Genomic DNA, 18,979 nt, shown 5'->3' on the forward strand with positions numbered 1-18,979 from the left:
CATTGCTCAAATGTTACCTTTTAAATAAGGCCTACTCTGTAACTGTTTAAAATTGCAGTCTGTGGGCTGGCCCTGTGGCTTAGCGGTTAAGTGCGCACGCTCTGCTACTGGCGGCCCGGGTTCGGATCCTGGGGGGGCACCGACGCACCACTTCTCTGGCCACGCTGAGACCGCGTCCCACATACAGCAACTAGAAGGATGTGCAACTGTGACATACAACTATCTACTGGGGCTTTGGGGGTTAAAAAAAAAAAAGGAGGAGGATTGGCAATAGATGTTAGCTCAGAGCCGGTCTTCCTCAGCAAAAAAAAACAAGGATTAGCACAGATGTTAGCTCAGGGCTAATCTTCTTCACAAAAAAAAAAAAAAAATCGCAGTCTGCCTCCCACTAGCATACCCCTTAACCAGATGTGCTTTTTTCCATAGCATTTATCATCTTCTAATGTCCAATATGAATTACTCATTTATTAGGTTTACTATTTATTGTCTCTGTAAGAACATATGCTCTACAAGGAAGCACCTAGGACAGTGTCTACAACTTAGTAGACACTCAGTACATATTTGTTTGATGATTACGTTCTTTTGATCATGATATATTGTGCCAGACTGCCACAGAGGAGATTTCTATTCCAGAACGAAGATCGGGAGAGAGTTGCTTCTCACAGGCAATTTTAATTCCTTTGTGGAAGCACACACAATATGTGGAAAGTTCATCTACGTGTAAAATTCAATATGTGTAAAATTTAATTTCAAAGTTTATTTCAGATAAGTTATTCTAGTGATTCAGAAATATTCTTCATGGCATGGATATTGTTTTAATACTTGTGTATGCCATGAAATATAGATATTTGGTTGGAAAACCTAATGTGTGTTAAAAATAGATTAGTGTATTTTTAAAAAGTAATATTTCTATTACAAGTAGAATTTTCATTTCTAAGTTCAGTTCCTAAGTTTAGGAACAAAACAGTCCAATAGAATCATATTTGACAAAATATCACTTGCTGATATGAAATGGTGTTCGAATCCTTACCTTTCCTATAGCAGATGTAGTCATAGGAGAGGATGAAGAAGAAATTTTATTCTTTCATGTTTTCGTGCCTTTGCTTTATTTCTTCCATTGAATCTAAACACCTCTCAAGTCTGTGAGTTGACTATATTAAGACCCTGCTTATAATTATAATAATTATAGTAAAATATATAATATACTATATAATAAAGTATATTAAATATAATAATATTGATTAAAGCACCTCTCTTATTTTGCACTAGAATTCAAAGTGTTTTGTTTCACAAAAAAATTATAGTGTGTCTAGATTATAGATTGTAGAATTGCACAGTACTGCCCTTTTTTTAAATTTTGAAAATCATGAAGAAAGTTTTAGAAATAAAGCAATGCATTATCTAGAAGTACCTTTACAAATATTTAAATATTATGGGGCAGGTTTTCTTCTAAGCACATTTTAAGTGTGTCCCTCTGAATGTTTCAGGCAATGCTAGTCCTCGATACATCCGTTGCACAACGTACTGTTTCCCGTGCACATCAGATATGGCCAAGCAAGCTCAGATTCCATTAGCTGCTGTCATCAAACCCTTTGCCACGATTCCTTCAAATGAGGTAAGAATGATCAAAAATAGCAGTTCAATAATTTGCCAATTCCAAAATTCTTTTTTTCATCTTTTTTAATACATTTCTATATTATAAATAGAAAACTGAAGTATATTTATATGATGCCAAAACCTATAATCATTCAATTCATTAGCAAATCAAAAATCTGCCAAGCTTTGTTTTTTGGCAACCTGTATACCAGACACTGATGGACTGGGTCACTTTTCGGCCTGTTGTAGCAATGCATGTATACAGAAAATACAGAATGTCACAGAGTGACAAATACAAAGACCTCTCAGGAGGCCCTTATGCCCTAGTTCAGGACCCTGCCATTGTTCTGGAGAAGGAAGATAATAGAGCCTGAGGGCCTTGGTCTTACTACATCTGCTTTAATAATCAGTGGGCCAAGATGCTCAGCAACTCCTACTTAATGTCAGTATGATTAGAAAGCATGAGGTAAAGAAATCCTGTATGTTTAGACTTGGAAAGATGTACCCAACATATAATTGAGGGGGAAAAAAGATAAGAAGTGGTGTATATTTAAAATTTCTGATACTAGGATGCTGTTAGTGGATCTTGTGATCAAGGCATCCACTCTACCCTGCTGCCATTCCTCCTTCTGATGCCCCTGAGTGATGGATACCCACATGCACATAGGGACACAAGGCACCCTAGTGGAGCTAGTCAAAGAGGAGGTGAGAGAGAGCCTTACGTCTGGCTGGAGTTTGGACCGTAACCCCATTGCAGTAGTCCAGTTAGCTGGCTGAACCCTGGATTCCTTTTACTACACTCGAGGCCCAACCCTCGGATTCTCTTTCCAACTTAAACCTCAGTTTGGGTCTAATGATCCTGTGAGGTCGGCTGATCTAATGCACACCTAGCAGCACCTGAGCAAGAGGCAGAGCCTCTACAAGAGAGAGCAGATTGTCCCTTTTCTTGGGCTGGCCATGGCAGCTGGTGTGGAGGGTAAAGTGGTGTGGAGAAGTGGGGGAGGGGCCAGCTCTTTGTCACCTGAGAGAAGGAAGAAAGAAGAGAGATGGTGTCGGTGTGGACAGTGGCTTTCAACCCCTTTGTCATGACCACTCGCTTTCCTGATGGGTGTAACAGAATGCCACCTTCTCTTCTTTTTGGGAGTAGAGTGAACTGGGTTAGAGTTGGGCGAGGAAGAGGCGTTGGGTTCTTCCTAGAAGCCAGCCTTACGTGCAGTATTGTCTCATGTTTGTAAATCAAGAAGTACATTCAGTGTTTACTTATTTTAAGTATAGTTTCTTATGTGATGGTCCCAGAAACTTAATATAATGCCCATAAAGTCTTCTTTAAAATCACTATGCTTGATTAGGATAAGGTAGACCAATATGTAATGACAAAGAGATCCATGCTGTATATGATACGTGTGGGTTTTAAATAATAACTAGAAGTAATTTTTAGCTATTTTCAGCATTTTATTATGGAAATTTTTAAACATACAGAAAATGTGAAAGAATTTTACAGTGAACATGTATATACCTGCCACCTAGATTCTACCATTAATATTTAACCATACTTGTTTTATCACATATTGATCCATCTGTCCATCAATCCATCTTTTTTATGTATTTCAAAGGAAATTGCAGACATTAATACACTTCCCCCTAAATACTCCAACATGCATATCATTAACCAGAGTTTAGTATTTGCTTACAGAGTATTTTTCCTTTTGAGGCAAAATTTATTTACAGTAAAATGCACATATCTTAAGTAAACATTTACTGAATTTTGACAAATAATACACCTGTGTAACCCAAACCCCTATCAAGATTTGGAACATTACTGTCACCCTAGAAAGTTATCTCACGCCCCCTTCCAGTCAATCTCCCCCCTGCTCACAACCCCCCTCCCCTGGCAACCACTGTCTGATTTTTTCCACCGTAGATTTGTTTTGCCTATTCTAGGTCCTCATATCAATAGACTTCTAGAGTATGCACTCTTTGTGCAAGGTTTCTCTCACTCAGCATAACGTTTTAGAGAGCCATAAACATGTTATTGCGTGTCTCAGTAGTTTGTTCCTTTTTTATTGCCGAATAGCATTTCATTGCATGGATGTACCAGTTTGTTTCTTTGGTCTTTTTTTGACGGACATCTGCGCTGTTTCCAGTTTTTGGCTATTGTGAATAAAGCCTCTATAAATATTCTCGTACAGGTCTTTCTGTGGACATATATTCATTTGTCTTGGGTTAATACCTGTGAGTAGATGCTGGCTCATGGGGTATGTGTTCATTTAGTTTTATAAGAAACTGCTAGACTATTTTCTAAAGTGGTTGTACCATTTTACAGTCCTTCCAGCATTGTATCGGAGTTCTAGTTGCTCTATATCGTCTCCAATGTTTGGTGTTGTCATCTTTTTAATTTTAGCAGTTCTGATGGCTGCATAGTGGTATACATGAGATATATTTTTATTTCAATTTTTATGCTTCGAACAAAATTTAAATTCAAAAAAGTACTAGTGAATAATATCACACTCGTATACATACCACCCATCATTAACAAAGTTAATATTTTGCCATATTTGCTTAAGATAATTTTATGAGAATTAAAACTTCACAGCTACATATGATGTCTCCTTTAATCAGGCCATTCCTCCCCTCCCCCCCTTCGGGGGCAAACACTAATGAATTTGGTATGTGTCCTCCCTATATGTGATTTTATATATTGACTTCATGCTCGTGTATCCATAGTAATATGTAGTATTATTTTTCCTTTTAATGAATCAATTACTTTTAAATAGATAAAACATAAACATTCAAACCCTTGACACATCTTGCCCCAGGGGGAGGTGTGCACTCTCTGCCTCACTCCTTCCTATGCTGTCTGGATCTTTTTACAGTGATCTTCTGTTATCTTCATAATCAGGAGAAGGTGACGTTTGTATCTTGAAAGAAACCTCAGCAGCAGCTTTTCTGAGTATGAGTATGGGATATGTGGGATTTATGCCCCTGGGCAGTGTTAGCCTGAGTGCACCTTGTGCATGGCCGTGAATTTGCAGTTGTCAGCTACACGCTAGCAAAAATCTCTCCTCCCTGCCCCCTCCCATGGGACAGCTGATGTCAAGTACACATGGAACAGAACACAACTTAACAGTTATTCATACCCAAAACCAGAATCTGTGAGCACCTTGTCATCACCATTTAGTATTAACAGTGAAATTATTCAGTAACGCAATCCTGAAAGTAGAACCTGGTATTCAGTTTTTTGGTTGAAAAAAGCTTTCAAACGTTAGTTCAAGCCTCCTGAAAAATACATATACACGTTTCATATACAGACCGAATGTGTGCATGCTTTCTGTTTTCCAAACTTGTTTGATCTAGTCAAGTCAAACAACTACCTCCCCACCAGCTCACCAGCGTGAGGTGTTCCTTTAGTGAAAACTTATGCTGCATTTTAATCTCTCTGCTTTCCAAAGTCATAAACGGATGAGATTAGAGAGGTGGCTTATTTTCGGAATCTGACTTACGGAGAAGCTCTACTTGAGAAAATAACATGCTCTGGTTTTGTGTGTGTGTGTGTGTGTGTGAGGAAGATCAGCCCTGAGCTAACATCCGTGCTAATCCTCCTCTTTTTGCTGAGGAAGACCGGCTCTGAGCTAACATCTATTGCCAATCTTCCTCTGTTTTTTCCCCAAAGCCCCAGTAGATAGTTGTATGTCATAGTTGCACATCCTTCTAGTTGCTATATGTGGGACGTGGCCTCAGCATGGCCAGAGAAGCGGTGCATCGGTGCACGCCCAGAATCCGAACCCGGGCTGCCAGTAGCAGAGCGCGTGCACTTAACCACTAAGCCACGGGGCTGGCCCAACACACTCTGTTCTTTTAATGTTGCTAGAGACTCTGCATAATGACCAAGTAAATGTATTTTGATAGTACTGTTTTCTCTATTGAAGCTCTCCCTACAGAAGCCCTTCCTTTTTCCTTAGACCTTCAAGAACAAGACTACTCTGAATATACCATATATATTACCATATATATGTATATATTTTTAAATTTAGGTATAATTGACAAATAAAATTGTATGATATTTAATGAATGTACTATACTTAGGAAGGAGTACTATCTCTTATATAGCAGTGTCTCCTGGGTTGAATGAAGACATTCTCTATTTAAAGAAATATTTTTATTTGTTGAAATAGACTTAGAGGTAAAAAATAAGAAATGTGAAAGGGATGCTAAAACACCAGAAAGAAGTTCCTAAAGGTTGTGCTCTCAAAAAAATTGTCTTCCTCTCTCAACATTAACTGGACCTAACCTAGGAGAGCCACTAGCCTTAGGGCTCTATCATTCCTACACTACCCCTACCAGCTGGAGGGAAGTCTGTGTCACGAAGGATTGGGCCCTTCCTGGCAGACTCTCCTCCCTTGGCTTCCATGACACCTTCCTGGTATATTTTTTCCTACTTCCCAGTCAGGGAACACTTTAGTTCCCTTTGTTGGTTTCCTGACTTCTACAGTTGGGGTTCGTCAAGGCTTGGACTTGGGATCTCCTCTCCCCTCTCTTCTCTCTTTAGACTCCCTATCCCCCCAAAGACTGAATATCATCTGTAACAGCTACAGCTCTTGCTGATGAGAATAATAATAGTCGGAACTTTTACAGTACTTAATGAGCACAATTATAAGTTGTTTTTTACATATGTTCATTTATTTAATCCTCACATCAACCTATTTGTTATCCCATTTTAGATATAAGGAAATGAGGCACAGAGTTAGATAACTCATTAAAGTTAACAGCTTCTAAGTAGCAGAGCCAGGATTCCAACCCAGGCAGTCTGACACCCAGGTCCTTAACTCTATATCACTGTGTTGTTACCCTCTCATTCATTCACTCCTACGTCTTCATCCCCATCTTCACATATCCAAATGCCTTTCTGAAATCTCTCCTTGGGCACCTCATAGAAACCTGCAACTTAATATATTCAAAAGTGAATTTCTGATCTCTTGCACTCCAACCCTGTTCATTCTTCCACATATCCATAAATGGCACTATCATTTAGTTACCTAAATCAGAGACCAAAAACTAAACAATTATAGTTAATAATGGAAAATGAGGGACATGCTGAGTTTTGATATTTATCACCTGTAAGCAAGGAAATAAGTTTTAAAGTATCTTTCTTAAAGGTAAATGGATTACATGAATACAGTTATTCTCCATATGAATAGCATTTTAATTTATTTTCCTCTACAGTAAATGGCTTATTTTTAAGTACAGTAAAATTTTAGAATTTTATTCCTTATCTGGCTGATCTTGCCATCATTACTGCAATTTAAAAAAAGATATCCTTAAAGATATCCTAATTTGGCATCTATCAAAAGGATGTATTTAGTACAGTTTTTTTCTTAAGTAGGTTCTGTTGTTTGACAGAACCTTGTAAAGCATGCCATTGTGTTAGCAACGGCCTACAAAAATAAACCTAACCCGAGCAGCGATGATCAGAGAATGTTCCCTGTGAGCATTTGCTTTGGAGATGTCTGCTATTTCCAAGGGCATATGGATGTCATCATTGTTTAATATTTCATAGTCCTTACCATAAATTTTAATTTTTTGTATACGTTTCAAGTGAAACCCATTGCCGCATACAATATAGTTAATTATGTGGTATTTATTCAGCACAAGTAATTGGTTATGTTGTAAACTCTTTGGTTTAGTAATCTGTGATTTTATTTTTGGTGCTCTATTTTAAGAACTGAGGTAGAAACGGTATAGATTTGCAAAAGAATTGAAGATTATGCTTAATTTAATTTTGAATTTTCTTTAAAAGAGGAAATCTTTAAATTTTGGACAAGTACGTACATCTAATTATACAGGAAATTAAGTAATTTCACTTATAAACCAGATGGCGGAAGCTTTTACTCCATCTGTGACTAGATTCAGAATATCTATGTATATTTTTTTTAGATTATAAATGGATATATTAGTCAAAGTAATTTCCTTTCTTAATTTCCTTTCTATTGAATTAGTTTAGTGCAGATAAACTTTTAACTGAGACTTTAAATTTCGCTTGATTTATAATCCCTTACTTATTCTCTGCTAGGAACTGAGGTGGACTTTAGGGGAAAAACAAGACTGATTACTTGTGTCTAGGACATATAGAAAATCTGCAAGCACACAGCTGTTTGAGCAATATGAAGAAGGCTCTGAGGGGGATAACTTCGTTCTATGGAGTTGAGGTTCAGGGAAGTTTTACCTTAGTTATGATTTAAGGAATAAAGAAGTCAATTCTGTTATTAAATACTGTTTGCATTCTTTTTTCTTAATGATTGTTCATATTCTGAGAGATTCAGTAGATATGAAGAAGATGCCATTGGAAAGACAAAGGATTGGATGTCAAAGAGCTGACAAATGGGGTTAACAAGAAAGGAAAAGACTGTCAGAGAATAAACCCAACACGAGTCCCTGACGTCAGGGATGGACTTCCTATCCATCACCTGCTGGAGGGATTGTTGGTCATGCGTTTGACTTTTCAGTCAATCTTGCTGGCATGAATGGACAGTTTTAGCAGAGTTTACACTGCTGTTTAATGCATCAAAGGAACAAAACTCTGCCTCACTGTAGTATTTTGTCTGTGTGTCATCCTTCTTTTAGGAACATTGCAGCTTGTGAAGTAGGTGTTATTTGAGCTTTATAGATGTAGAAACTCTACAGGTTCTGGGGCTATTCAAGTCATACTGCTAATAAGTAATGCTGTTGGAACTCGAGATTCCAAATTCCAAGTTTTTTGGATTACATCTGGCTGTAAATGAGCTTGTTGAGGTTTTATTTGGTTAAACATATAAAATAACATTTCTTTTTCTTGTTGGCAATACTTTTAGCAGTGGGCCTCTTGTTCCTGCAAGCTCATGAGGTATCTTGAAATGTCCATCTTAGACCTCTTTTCTGGAAGTCTTTTGACTTCAGGCTACTGCTTAGTACTCCTTGAAGGCAGAGACCATCCAGAATCCAGCAGTGGGCTGGGCGTACAGTAAAGATCTAGTTGAACAAGTGCTCTCTCCTTAGGGTTGGATAGATGTTTAAAGGACAAAGTTAAACCCAACTACAGAATGGTGGTTGATTTCTAGTTATTTTAGTCCTGTACACTAATATTTTTCACACAGAAAGTCTTAATCATTAAATTCCTTGTCAGCAGTTTGAGTCTATTGATAAACACGTTGCCAATGAAGTAAAAGTTTTTATCCTACTTTGGTTATTTTGTTTTATACTTTTAAATGTTTCGCTTAGAGCCTCCTTCACCTCTCTAACAAACCCTGTGGGTAACGAAAAATCATTTGAGTGATCATAGATGTATTCCATCACATATTTATGAATATACGTATCAGTGTATTCTATCACATATTGATGAGAGACGTTATATTTCATTATAAAGAGCAGAATAGCAAAACAAGTAGGAAGAATTTTTGGTCATGTAAAGATATTTCAGGAACCAATAAAAATTGACTACTTTCTCCAAGGCACAGTGGATAGTAATCAAATGGTGGGACACTGGGTTAGGAACCAGGAAATGACTCTAGGTGTCTGCTGTGCCTGATATTGTGATCTTGGCCTCCATTCTCAAGAGGGAGAAGTCTGGCTCTGATGTACTATAAATCTAGAAGACTGCTAGTGTCTACCTTACTTTTCCACTCTTTATTAGGCATTCAGCATGGATTACCATGAATTTATCACACATCTTACATGTTATTAGAAATTCACATGGACAAATTGCACAACCCAACTCAAAGTGGTTTCATTTATGTTTTACTTTTAGTATAAGAAATCTAGAGTGTATTATTCACTTCAAAAGCACATGAAGATGATGAGACCATGGAATTTTTTACATACAGCCCAAATTTAGCTAGCTTTAGTGATAAATATGCTCTGAAATGAAGCTGATTACTGCGTAATTTTGTGTACTATAAGGAACTTAAAGAAGACTTATCACTTAAATTATTTTTAAATGAAAGCTTCAAAAGCCTGAATCTATTTTTTAATATGTGCATTTTAACGTTAAGTTGTCTGCCTTAATGCAATATTTTTAAAAGTATTAACATAAAAACTTAGAAAAATATAATGCATGTACTCAAATAGAAATTGAATTATGAATATAACATTTAAAATACTTTAATGTATAAAGTTACTTTAGAAACTGAGTCTTATCCCTTAAGGATTTTGGTCACTGTTTATGCAGTGCTATGAAGAAGTACTGTGGAAAAGTTTGGCAGCTGAAGAACGGAATGTTATCCCTTTTTAGAACGGTGTTACCGCAGACATACAGCGAGAGTCCCATTTGTCAGGGCAAAAGGTTGTTAGAATTCTATTTTAAGTTACAGTTTAGAAACTAAATGCACCAAGCTTATTTTCTCAATCACAAAATTACTCACGTAGATCTCTGTATTTTATTAAATGGAGAATAGCTTCAGGAGAAACAAGAATAAAAAAGAAAACATTCTGCCTTGATTTAATTTTCAGTGAGTGTTAAGTGTGGGTTTTATGACCTTCATTGCCTGGCAATTGAGGGCATGACATCCGTAACATAGGAGCCAGGGAGACCAGCCCCCCTGGGCATAGAACTCTGGGCATCTGTGAGGGACCACCACAGGAGAGGAAATATTTTAGAGCCTCTTGCTGTCATTTTCATCAATTCTAAGGCCCATATTTTCTCACATTTTAACATTTCTGAAACAGGGATTTGTCTTATTAACAATGACTTCTTAGCATTGTATCGTGTTCAGTTGGAAGCTTTGGTGTCTCTTAAAACTGATAGGATTTTGGAATCAGTGACATGCACTGTCTATACCCTGCTTCATGATTCTAACTTCAGTCAAATTTTGTGGCTGTTTAGATAATACACAGGCTTAAAGTGTATGCAGTTGATGCATCCCCTTCGTGATCAAGTATGAGAAAGTCAAATATTTTAAAGTTTTATATTTGAAAGTTTCCTAGGCATCAAGTTCTCACGGACTAAAAAGATTAATAAACAAAATCTTAGGGGAAGGAAGGAGGGAGGGAGAGAGGAAGGAAAGAAGAAAGAAAGGGAAGGAGGGAAAACCCTTTAATTCATCTGAAAATGACACCCGAGGTGGTCTGACGCACAAGTGATTTTTAATTGATTCTTTGTCAGGACTTTAGCATCGTTCAGGGAGGTGGTCAGGGCAGGAATTGGGGAGCCATGTGAGCTTGGGGGCACAAATTGACTCTACTGCTTTTACCAGTGTGACCTTGAAAAGCTGACTTAACTTTTGGGGCCTCATTTCTCTCATAGATAAAATTATGATAACACCACTTAAGTGATAGTTGTTTAAAAAGACGATAAGCTGGTATAAGAAAGATAGTTACTCTTATTATCATCTTTATCATTGTTGTTGTCATTATTTGCTATATGATACTAAATTCCTCCTTGGAAAATTTTATTTAACCCAGCCATCATTGATTTTGGGAGTCTACTATATTCCAGGAAAAGAAGTATGAAAACTACAATAATTTAAGTTTACCTAGAGTATATACATTTATAAGGGATATTACTGTACCCCTTCAGTGCTTCTAGCTACATATCTTATACTAGAACAAGGAGGAAACTGATGTGGGCCTCACATTTATATTCACATATGAGGGAAAGAGTTAGCTGCTCACTTACATTTTAAAAAAGAAATGTTGCCTGGTATCTGTCGTTTGATATTATGTCACTATTTTCTGTTTTTATTTTTCAAATGATAAGCACCCACCATTACATAAACAGTTATATAGCTTTTTTTGTTTCATAAGGTGCTTCATGGGCATTTGCTGGAGTAATTTTCCCTCAATCTCCCACACACTATCCTGTCCTTTTAGCCTAGCTCATTCCTAATCAACTTTTAGATTTCAGTTCAAAGTCACCTCCTCAGGAGAGCTTTCCAGGGTTTCCCACAGTATATTCCTTGTAGCTCCCCGCATACCATGTATTGCAGTTTGCAATTTTGTATTTGGGTATTTGATTAATGTCTTTCTCCCACTAGGTTCCGTGAGGGTAGCAACCACATCTGATTTTTCCCTACTATTGCATTCCCAAGACCTAAAACAGTTCCGGGAACATTTTTGTGCTAAATAAACATTTAATATGATATTTTCATTACACAGTGTCATTTATATATGGAAGTAAGCTAGAATTTTGAGGCCAAGTAATTTGATGAGATTGTTACCTTAGAGATCTGTGCTCAAATATTTATTGTTTTTGATACTGAATTGTATTTTGATACATTTGTTGTATTTGATACTGAATGAATTACAAAGCAAATAAAAAAGAAACTGACAATTGAGGAGCAGAGCTAAGGCTGGGACCTGCAATTCAGAGTCATCTCTATCCAGGCATCTGATATTTACTTGAATTTCCATGTTCTCTATCAAAGAAAATATTTTATTTCCTATGTGTATGTTCTTATGAAAAATAGTCATTTGGGGACTCACTGCAATTATCCTTGCTTTTAGTATTGCTGGCAGACAAAAACAGCTGTGCCAACTAGGATAACTGTTGCTTAAAGAATTTCCTGGACAGTAAAATTCTCTTTAAGTTTACCTTCAGTTTCACTTTTATTCTTTCCTCCAACATTTGTTTCTTGTGCTGTCATCTCACTATAAATGTGAAGATATATAGTGTGTGTGTGTGTTTATGAGAGAATGGAGGAGGATATATGAGACATACATGTAAAAAAAAGGAGGATTAAAATCTTTAAAAAGTTATTCATCATTTGGGAAAATAAGAGCATCATTGACTTTCTTGAACAATATTTCTGTGAAATACAGGTAAAATAGAAGAGCCGCAATTATAGAGTCTAGTGTACGCAGATATCATGAAACTTATCCGCCACAAAGATCACTTTTCTTAATCCTAAACTGAACTACTGAGGCAAATGGAATTATCTCATAGTCTTTACTATGGGAATGAGAGTTAAATTTCTTTTGGTTTACTTCATTCCATACTCTCTTGTTCTCTACAGTTTAAAAGTTTTGAAAAACTCTCTTATCTAAATACTTAAACTTATAGTTTTGTCTACATTTCTCCTTTCTTAAAGGAAAAGTTTAGAAGATGTGTATTACCTCATATTTATCAATTTTTATTATTTATTTGATAAATTAAGAAGTCATCTTCCTTCTTCCGGCTCATTTATATAATAAATATATAAATGTATTTATTTCTCCAGATGCTTTCAAATCGGTCACATACATTTTTTTTTCACTTTTATTTTTGTGAGGAAGATCAGCCCTGAGCTAATATCCGATGCCAATCCTCCCCTTTTTGTTGAGGAAGACTGGCCCTGGGCTAACATCCGTGCCCATCTTCCTCTACTTTATATGGGATGCTGCCACAGCATGGCTTGACGAGCGGTGCATCGGTGTGCGCCTGGGATCCGAACCTGCGAACCCTGGGCCGCCGCAGCAGAGCTCGCACACTTAACTGCTGCGCCACCAGGCCAGCATCCACACGTTTTTTAAAAGAATGTTTTTTCTCAACTTTTTTTAACCCTATTTTCAGATCTTTCCTCCAAATAGCTTTTGATTATTTGCCCTAATCAAATTAATTCACAAAAGATGATTCGCGGCATCACTTGGAAGTGGGCCAGCCAGTGCCTGGGGCTGCCCACCAGGGATGGTGACTCTGCAGTATTTACACTGACCCCGGACTGGACTGGGTGACTCTGAGACCTGTATTTTTTCCCACTCTGAAAACAATTCATATAAAAAGCTTCAGGTATGTTTGGATAAATGCATAGCTTCCATAGGTGTCTACTCTGAAAAGGGAAATGGTAATTTGATCTTTTTGTTGTACTTGCTTAGAGAATCAGTTTTATAATTGTATAATCACACCTGGATTTTAGGAATTTTTCAGTTGTCTTGTACACCATAATCTGTTCAATAATGCATTGTTATTTGATGTGATAGTTTGTAAGCAGCGTCATTTTCATGAAGGACTATTAATTTATGTATTCTACCTTATTCCAACAGGGATTTAATTCAACAAATATTTATCATTCACCCAACATGTGCCAGGTACTGTTCTTGGTACTGAGTTATGTCAGTGAACAAAACAGACAAAGATTTCTGCCCTCATGGAGGTCACATTTTAACAGAAAGAGGCAAGACAATGAACCTGAAAATAAGAAAAGTACCGTATAGAGGAAGGAAAAAGTAGAGCAGGGTAGGGGGTGAGGACTGTCTGGGGGGGTGATCTGCAGGGGTCTGATTAAATAGGATGGTCAGGTAGGCCCGCTGAGAAGGTGTTGCTGAAATCAAGGCTTGACCCGTGCCCAGAGCAAAATATTTTGAAGGTGTTTTTCTGGCCATATAAAGAAGTGAGATCGATGGAGGGAAGCCTTTTCGAACTTCTAATTCTGCCAGACGGACAAAGGGAATTTGCTTCTAGGCTTATTATTTTTAATCTTTCATCTTTAAAGTAGAGTATTTTACAACTTTCCTTTGCAGAACAGAAAACTGCCAATTATTTTGTTACGGAAGAGACAAACTTGATTCCTATGGTTTTTAAGCCTAAAATATATTTTCATCATCTGTGGAACATTGTGCATTCTTATAGCAATTAAATATGTTGTCTGCAAGTGGCCTATAATTAGACAACAAAATAGAATTCTCCTTTAGGGGTTCAAGATAAACTATAATAGGTCAAGGTTTAAAGGAAATGTGCAAAACTGTCTCGCAGCCGTAGATTTCTTGAATATCGTGGCTCTTTGAGCGGGAATGTCTTACTCACCTTTCTAACATCTGTTCCAACAAAACAATGATGCTGGTCTTTGCAAATATACCTATAACTTGAAAGACTGCATCAGTATAACCCGATCTAAACAGACCATGTTTTGCTTAAGAAGCATTACCTACCATTATAATTTAGTCAAGAACTACTACTATCAGTCGGGAAAGCTGATATGATGGTGCTCTCTTAACTGCACTGATATTTATTTTCCCTTTTGCAACTATGGATGCCCCGTCACGGGGAGCAGCCCTTTCATAGACTTCAGCATAGAGTCCGATTTGACCTTCCCACTAGAAAGCCCTCCTGGCATTACATGACCCGGGTAGAAAGGTCACAGCCGTGTTTACACTTTTGGCCATTCCAAGAGAAGAGTGTCCTAGAGTGGTTATTTGTGTGTATTTTGGGATGAACTTAGGATATTAGAGTTTATCACACTTAGACCTAATCCTCTGTGATAAAGGCCTGGCGGGTATCCTCTAGTCCAAGCGTGACTTCCGTATTCTGCTTCTTCCTTCATTGTTTTCATTTAGTCTTCAGTTTTTCCTTTCTTCCCTCCCTCCCTCCTTCCTTTTCTTGTCATCCATTCAGCAAATATTATTGAGAATTTACCCTACAACTTTTGCCTGGGGATCAGTGGTAAACCTGAAGCTTACTTATGCTGTCAAGGAGTGAATTCTTTTAGTTAGAAATTTAATTTAAAAATTAGAACTAATATTCAAACATCTTTTTTTTTTTTTTTGTGAGGAGGACCAGCCCTGAGCTAACATCCAATGCCAATCCTCCTCTTTTTTGCTGAGGAAGACTGGCCCTGGGCTAACATCCATGCCCATCTTCCTCTACTTTATATGGGACGCCGCCACAGCATGGCTCAACAAGCGGTGCGTCGGTGCACACCCGGGATCCGAACCGGCGAACACCGGGCTGCCGCAGCGGAACGGGCGCACTTAACCGCTTGCGCCACCGGGCTGGCCCCTCAAACATCTTTTGAGTTTATTTTTTAAAGAGTGTTAAGAATTGAATAAAGTATAGGAGATAATGAAACAAACAGAAATTCTAAAAATCCCTCTTGGTAATTGTAAAACATATGATAGAATTGACTGATTTATAAGCTACTTTCAAAACCTGTACCAATTGTACCATTCTTCCAAAGATATAATTTTAGTTTAGATGATAGAATGGTAAAATTTTAGTTAGAATGGTGAAATCTCTTAACTATCTTCTGTCAGAATTGTTTCCACGCAGTAACAACTGATTTAAGGAGAGAAAGAGAGAGAAAGAGGGTATGTGTGTGCGCGCATGCGTGCGTGCGTGTGTGTGAAACCTGGCCAGTCAGGGCATACTACCCTACCTGGCTTCGAAGGCTTCCACAGAATCACTCCAGCCTTCCTCTTTATCCCCCTTCATCTCAGCTGCACTTGGCTACTTGCCTGCTAGCCACCAACATACCCCATCTTTTCCTTCTGTTTTATGCTGTTCTCACTGATTGAAATTGTCTGTCTCTTTCTGTCAGTCAGTGGAAATACAACTCCCTGTAGCTAGCTAGCTCTTCCTTGAAAGAAGCCTTTATTGACCACTGCCCCCCGCCCCCCCACAAGTAATTTCTTCTTTTATGTATGCCTTTTGCTTCAGCACCTGTCATGAGCTGCCCTGGGCTTACGACAGTATATTTGTGGGTACCTGATAGATATTTTGTTCGTTCATTCAAAAACTGGTGACTGGGGGCCAGCCCCGTGGCTTAGCGGTTAAGTGCGTGCGCTCCGCTGCTGGCGGCCCGGGTTCGGATCCCGGGCGCGCACCAACGCACCGCTTCTCCGGCCATGCTGAGGCCGCGTCCCACATACAGCAACTAGAAGGATGTGCAACTATGACATACAACTATCTACTGGGGCTTTGGGGAATAAAAAGGAGGAGGATTGGCAATAGATGTTAGCTCAGAGCTGGTCTTCCTCAGCAAAAAAAGAGGAGGATTAGCAGGGATGTTAGTTCAGGGCTGATCTTCCTCACACACACACACAAAAAAAAAGACTGTTGACTGCCCGCTCTCTCAGGTATTGTGCTATAGGAGACACAACAATAAAAAAAAGTTAGACCTGCGAGGCCTGGATCTGAGCATTTAGTAGTGATGCTGGAAAGTAAACTGCTGTGACGTGACGAGGGCTCTCTCAGGCGCAAGGTCCTATGGGAACACACGGCTGAGATGCTTAAGCCAGTCCTGAGGGGGCAGATTGAGACTTGGTCCCAGTTTAGACAAGGTCTCAGAGAAGAGTCAGGAGGAGAGAGAGATACCCCTTCTATTGGAACAGGAGAGGGAGAGAAAGGAAAATATTAGAGAGTTGCTGGTAAATTCGTGGGGGAAAGTCAAGGGAATTCCTATCTGAGGTTTTCTATTTTCTTTGTGAACAAGGAGGCAAAATTACCTGCTGAGGGAGGTAGAAGGAGAGCTTATTTGGAGGCTAAAGTAGGGTTGAAAAGATGAAATAGCTACTGTAGAGAAAGAGAGAGACAAATGACAAGAGACACTTACTGGTTACCCAGGAGCACTGAGGGCTTGATTCCCGTCACAGACAGTGGGTAACAGCAGCCTTCTCTGAAACTGCATGCTTTTCTATAGAAGCAGTCTGCAAGCAGTGTCTGTGTGTATGGCACAGAGAAGGTGAATCGCTGGAATAAATGAATGAGAATTCAAGCTACAGCTCTGCAACTTATTAGACAAGTCCCTTCCCATCACTGCCTGTTCCATTCCCTTCTTTTTTTTTTTTTTTTTTGGTGAGAAAGATCAGCCCTGAGCTAACATCCATGCTAATCCTCCTCTTTTTTTGCTGAGGAAGACCGGCTCTGAGCTAACATCTATTGCCAATCCTCCTCCTTTTTTTTCTCTTCCCAAAGCCCCAGTAGATAGTTGTATGTCATAGTTGCACGTCCTTCTAGTTGCTGTATATGGGACACGGCCTCAGCATGGCTGGAGAAGCCGTGCCTCGGTGCGCGCCCGGGATCCGAACCTGGGCCGCCAGTAGTGGAGCGCGCGCACTTAACCACTAAGCCACAGGGCCAGCCCTCCATTCCCTTCTGAACAGCATGGATGGTAGTTCCCACTCCCAGGGTTGTTAACACCTCAGCACCAAGTTGAGATTTTCTATATATGAAAGCATTTTAAACTACAAATCAAACAGACAATAGTTATGATCTTACGTATATTATACATTAGAATCAGTAAAATTTTTCAGGATTTTTCAATACTGGATAGACAAACAAAACAAAAACCCAAAAAACAAAAAAGAGTAATTTCCAAAGTGTTCAAATCCGGTATAAGCTCTAGATATAGTTATAAAAGAATAAATAGACTCTCTAACAGCAATGTTGAAGAGAAAAAAAATTGAAAATAATCCCTAAGTGCCACAAACACTCAAATTAGCAAGAGGGTCAATTTTCCGCAAATATGAAAATACAAAGTTTTAGGTTAACAAGGACCAACTAAAAACCTTGAAAAGTATAAATATATTCTTAGAATTAAAATAGTACATTGAGTATTTTATTATCAGGCTCTGTTTCTTTTTAGAAGATGCATAATATGATTTTTAAAAGGCATTCAGAAAATATTATTCTTTCATGCGGTACTTATTTTAAAAAGTCAAACAAAATAGTGCTGCCTTTTAGAAAACGTGTATACGGGCCGGCCCCGTGGCTTAGCGGTTAAGTGCGTGCGCTCCGATGCTGGCAGCCCGGGTTCGGATCCCGGGCGCGCACCCGACGCACCGCTTTTCCGGCCATGCTGGGGCCGTGTCCCACATGCAGCAACTGGAAGGATGTGCAGCTATGACATACAACTATCTACTGGGGCTTTGGGGGAAAATAAATAAATAAAAATTATTAAAGAAAAAAAAAATTAAAAAAAGAAAACGTGTGTACAAGAAGTCGCCTATTGCCCTGTACCTTTTCTGTCCCTGTAGGCTGACCGATTGTCATATATGGTAAAGCTAAAAATAGAAAACACATACAAGCAGCTTCTCATTTCTCTTCCTCTGGAAATGTCTTTAAGAAGTGCAGTTGATGCAGACTGTCTTTTCATTTTAGCTTCTGGGCATAATCCTCTGGGAATCTGACTCTGCTTGTCTTCCCCCATGCCTAATAGTCTGAATGTTTAACATTTTTAAAGGGTAGTTATTCATCACAGGTTCTGAATTATCTTTTCACATACCATTTCCATGCTTCTACTTGTATCCCCCGATTAATCCAAATTACCAACTGACTTCCTCCTGAGATAGATCCAAAAAATCAGCAGCACTGCAATCCCAAGAAGTAACTGCCAAAATCGCATTTGACAGCATGAACCCGTTGCTGCTGGGGATGTATGTCGACCGTGATCAGCTGGGGAATATAATCTGATGTTGAGTATGATCCTTTATCAAGCTGCAGGATTGTGTCACATTTTGGGAGGTCATCTTGCTGTAATCTTGTGATCTGATTTAGAAACCACCGTGGGCAAAACTTGCTCTCCTGTTACCAGGAACTATTTAGCTGAGATATTTTCTTCAGGCACTTAGTAGAGTAGTGGTCATGTGGGGACAACTATATAGTTCCAGGACACTGATCACTTTTCTGGAGACTTCGAATGAAGGAACTAAAAGGGTGGGGGTGGGG

General features: G+C 38.6%; 1 protein-coding gene across 2 annotated transcripts in view; it reads left to right on the forward strand.

Annotated features, from left to right (window-relative positions):
* SEC24D (SEC24 homolog D, COPII component) overlaps positions 1 to 18,979 on the forward strand; it is a 102,143-nt gene that overhangs the window by 34,843 nt on the left and 48,321 nt on the right. For both annotated transcript variants that reach the window (XM_087437686.1, XM_014784554.2), the window contains exon 8: positions 1,488 to 1,615. In XM_087437686.1, the coding sequence (XP_087293812.1) occupies positions 1,488 to 1,615 (128 nt within the window). The remainder of the gene's footprint in view (positions 1 to 1,487; positions 1,616 to 18,979) is intronic.

Source organism: Ceratotherium simum, chromosome 12, assembly GCF_057802395.1.
Source record: "Ceratotherium simum simum isolate JZ-2026a chromosome 12, ASM5780239v1, whole genome shotgun sequence".
NCBI lineage: Eukaryota > Metazoa > Chordata > Mammalia > Perissodactyla > Rhinocerotidae > Ceratotherium > Ceratotherium simum.